At 28.3% G+C, this 2,702-nt stretch overlaps 1 protein-coding gene across 2 annotated transcripts in view; it reads left to right on the top strand.

The window, feature by feature from the left end:
* Positions 1-1,193: 1,193 nt before the first annotated feature.
* LOC108977863 overlaps positions 1,194-2,702 on the top strand; it is a 99,066-nt gene continuing 97,557 nt past the window's right edge. For both annotated transcript variants that reach the window (XM_018947820.1, XM_018947819.1), the window contains exon 1: positions 1,194-1,736. In XM_018947820.1, coding sequence (XP_018803365.1) covers positions 1,681-1,736 — 56 coding nt within the window. In that variant the 5' untranslated portion in view covers positions 1,194-1,680. The remainder of the gene's footprint in view (positions 1,737-2,702) is intronic.

Below are 2,702 nucleotides of genomic sequence, written 5' to 3'. Positions count from 1 at the left end.
TAGATTTCATGCAGTTATCTGGTCAAATAAAAAAAAATTCCATATAAAGAAATCCTGCTCCGAATATAAATGTAAATCTTAGAAAAAGAAATCCTGCTCCGAATATAAATGTAAATCTTAGAAATATTTTTTACGTGGTCAAAAATTCATATTTCAATATCAGAAATCCATTTTTTTTATATTTAATATTTTTCTATCATTACTTAAATAATTTGTTGTAAATTAAACTGTATTTGAAAAAAATTGTGAGCACAATGTCTCTGTTCCATGAAAGTTGTGATGAAAAATTGTCAGTTTGACCTGATTATGCTATAATTTATAGAAAGGCTTCACATTTATTGTAAAAGAAGAAATTTGCTATTTTTTATGGAAACTTTAAACGTGCTCCGCTCTAGTGCTAGTGGTTAGAAAACTGGAAATTTAACGAAATCTATAATTTAGTTTCTACACGTCTATTAACTCAAAAAATCAAATTATTAAGTTTGGAATATATTTCAGGACACAGCCGCCATTAGAGATGTAAGGAAAAGTGTTCGAGAATAAAAAGTCGCAAAAACAGATTTACATTTTAGCTCAAAATTATAAAGAATGCATAGTGCGAAAAGTTTGAAATACTTTTTCGAGTTGCGAAAAGCCTTTTGCAGCTTTCAAGACGGCATTGCGCTGTCCGCCAGCCTTTCCGAAGAGGTTTCTTTACTGAATTTTGTTTGTCATTGAAAAATTATAGTAGCTTGATTAAAATTAAAATTTAGGCTGTTATGTTTTCTAGTTATTAATGCAGCAAATTACCGAAAAATAATAATATTGAAAGCATAAAAAACGTTTTTTTTGTGAAAAATTACACATTCAAAGTTTTTTACTTTATTTGCAACTAATTTTTATTTTTTAAATAAAAAAAAAGAGAAATAATAATAATAACAATATCCAGCTAATTTTGTATACAGGAAAACTAAAAATTACAGTAAATTCAAACAATTCATAATGACTAGGTAATTAAACACGCAGCAACAACAAGTCGAAAATCGACAACATATTATACAAAAAAAAAACTGCAAAAAAGTACATAAAATCAATGAATACCAATCAATAAATCGTTGCCAATAAATAAAAGTGCAAAACAGCAAAATAAATAAGGCTACATACTAAAGTAAAAACAACAGCAACAACGAATGAAATATGGTTGTATCGTTGCCAAAAAAGTAGTGAAAAATCGCTTGCTAAGCGAATGTAGCTAAAAGCAGATTGCAACTGTAGATATATCAATAAAAAGGCGTCGCAACAATAACAACAATAAGCGCTAACAATACTAAAGCAACTGCTGAAAAAAGCCAGCCTTAGAAGCTGCAAAGTGTATTGCGTCGCGAGCTTATCTCTCAATAAGCAGAATAAAGTGCAAAAAAATAAAAATAAAAATAAAAACAAAGAAAACACACACATAAATTGCCCCAAAGACACAAGAAACAACAAAACATTGAATTTGAAGTGTGTGGAAGCAGATCTTGCGGGAAAGTGCCACTTTGCAATTGCACCTTTGGCCGTCGTTGAAGCGGTAACAACAGCAAGAGCTGCAGCAGTGGTAGCAGACGCCGCCGYGCCCTTTTAAGAGGCGCTTGGGATCAGCAGTTACGCAGCKAGAACGCAGTCAAAACGGCGACCATAACGAATTCCACGGCGTTAGCGATGAGCCAACTGGGCACCGTCTACGCGACAAAGCGTAGGCGACGCAATGGCAAAAGGTGAGTGGAGTGGACTGTGTACAGTTATTTACTTGTGTGAATGACACTTAGCAAGTGGAAAAAATATTGAAGAAAAAATTCATTCAGATTTTCGTAAGGACTTTAGTTATAGTTAATTCAAGTTAAACTTGTGTCGAAACTCTAATATCTGCAACAGTTTTGAAATGAGTAAAATATTAAAAAAATATTATTTTCGAATGCTTTAATTTTTCCTCACATATTTTTTTATCGTTTTTATAATTTATTATTTTTTTAAATGCTTAACACATTTTCCCACCAATTTTTAATTTTGCTTTTAATGAAAAACATATTTTCAAAAACTTAAAATTAATAAAAAATGAAAATAAAAATAAAAATTACAAAAAATAAATTTTCAGTTCAAAWTTTTTTCAAAAGCTTCAAATTAAAAAAATTAATTACAGCTATTAAATTTCACTTCATAATTTTTTTTTAAACTGAATACATCAGTATATCAAATTTCACATTAAGAAAGTGCGCTAAATCTCTGTCTATAGCTGTATATCAAAAAAGGAAAAATTACAAAAAATTGAAATTCAGTTCACAATATTTTCAAAAGTTGCAAATTAAGAAAAATGTAAATAAAARTTACATAAATWAAATTTCAGCTCACTTTTTTTYWWTWAAWWAAAMMAAAAAAATTATACAAAGTTAATAAATTAAGTAAAGCAGTAAGTAAAACAAAGTAAAAAATTATTACAAATAACTAATTTTCAGTTCAGAAGTGTTTTAAAAACTTCAAATTAAATAAAAATTAAAATTACAAAAATTAAATATTCAGTTCACAATTTTTTCAAAAACTTGAAATAAAAAAAATTAAATTAAAATTTACAAAAAAAATAAATTAGTTCACATAAAATAAAATGGGCAATATCGCTTTTGACCGTTCAGCCCTGCAATTATTTATTTTTTTGCTTTATTTTAGCATTTCTCGCGTACGCATGTTGA

The sequence above is a fragment of the Bactrocera latifrons genome, unplaced genomic scaffold, assembly GCF_001853355.1.
Source record: "Bactrocera latifrons isolate USDA-ARS-PBARC rearing strain unplaced genomic scaffold, ASM185335v1 scaffold_96, whole genome shotgun sequence".
NCBI lineage: Eukaryota > Metazoa > Arthropoda > Insecta > Diptera > Tephritidae > Bactrocera > Bactrocera latifrons.
Note: the sequence above shows the minus strand (reverse complement) of the source record. Positions and strands in the feature narration are given on the sequence as shown.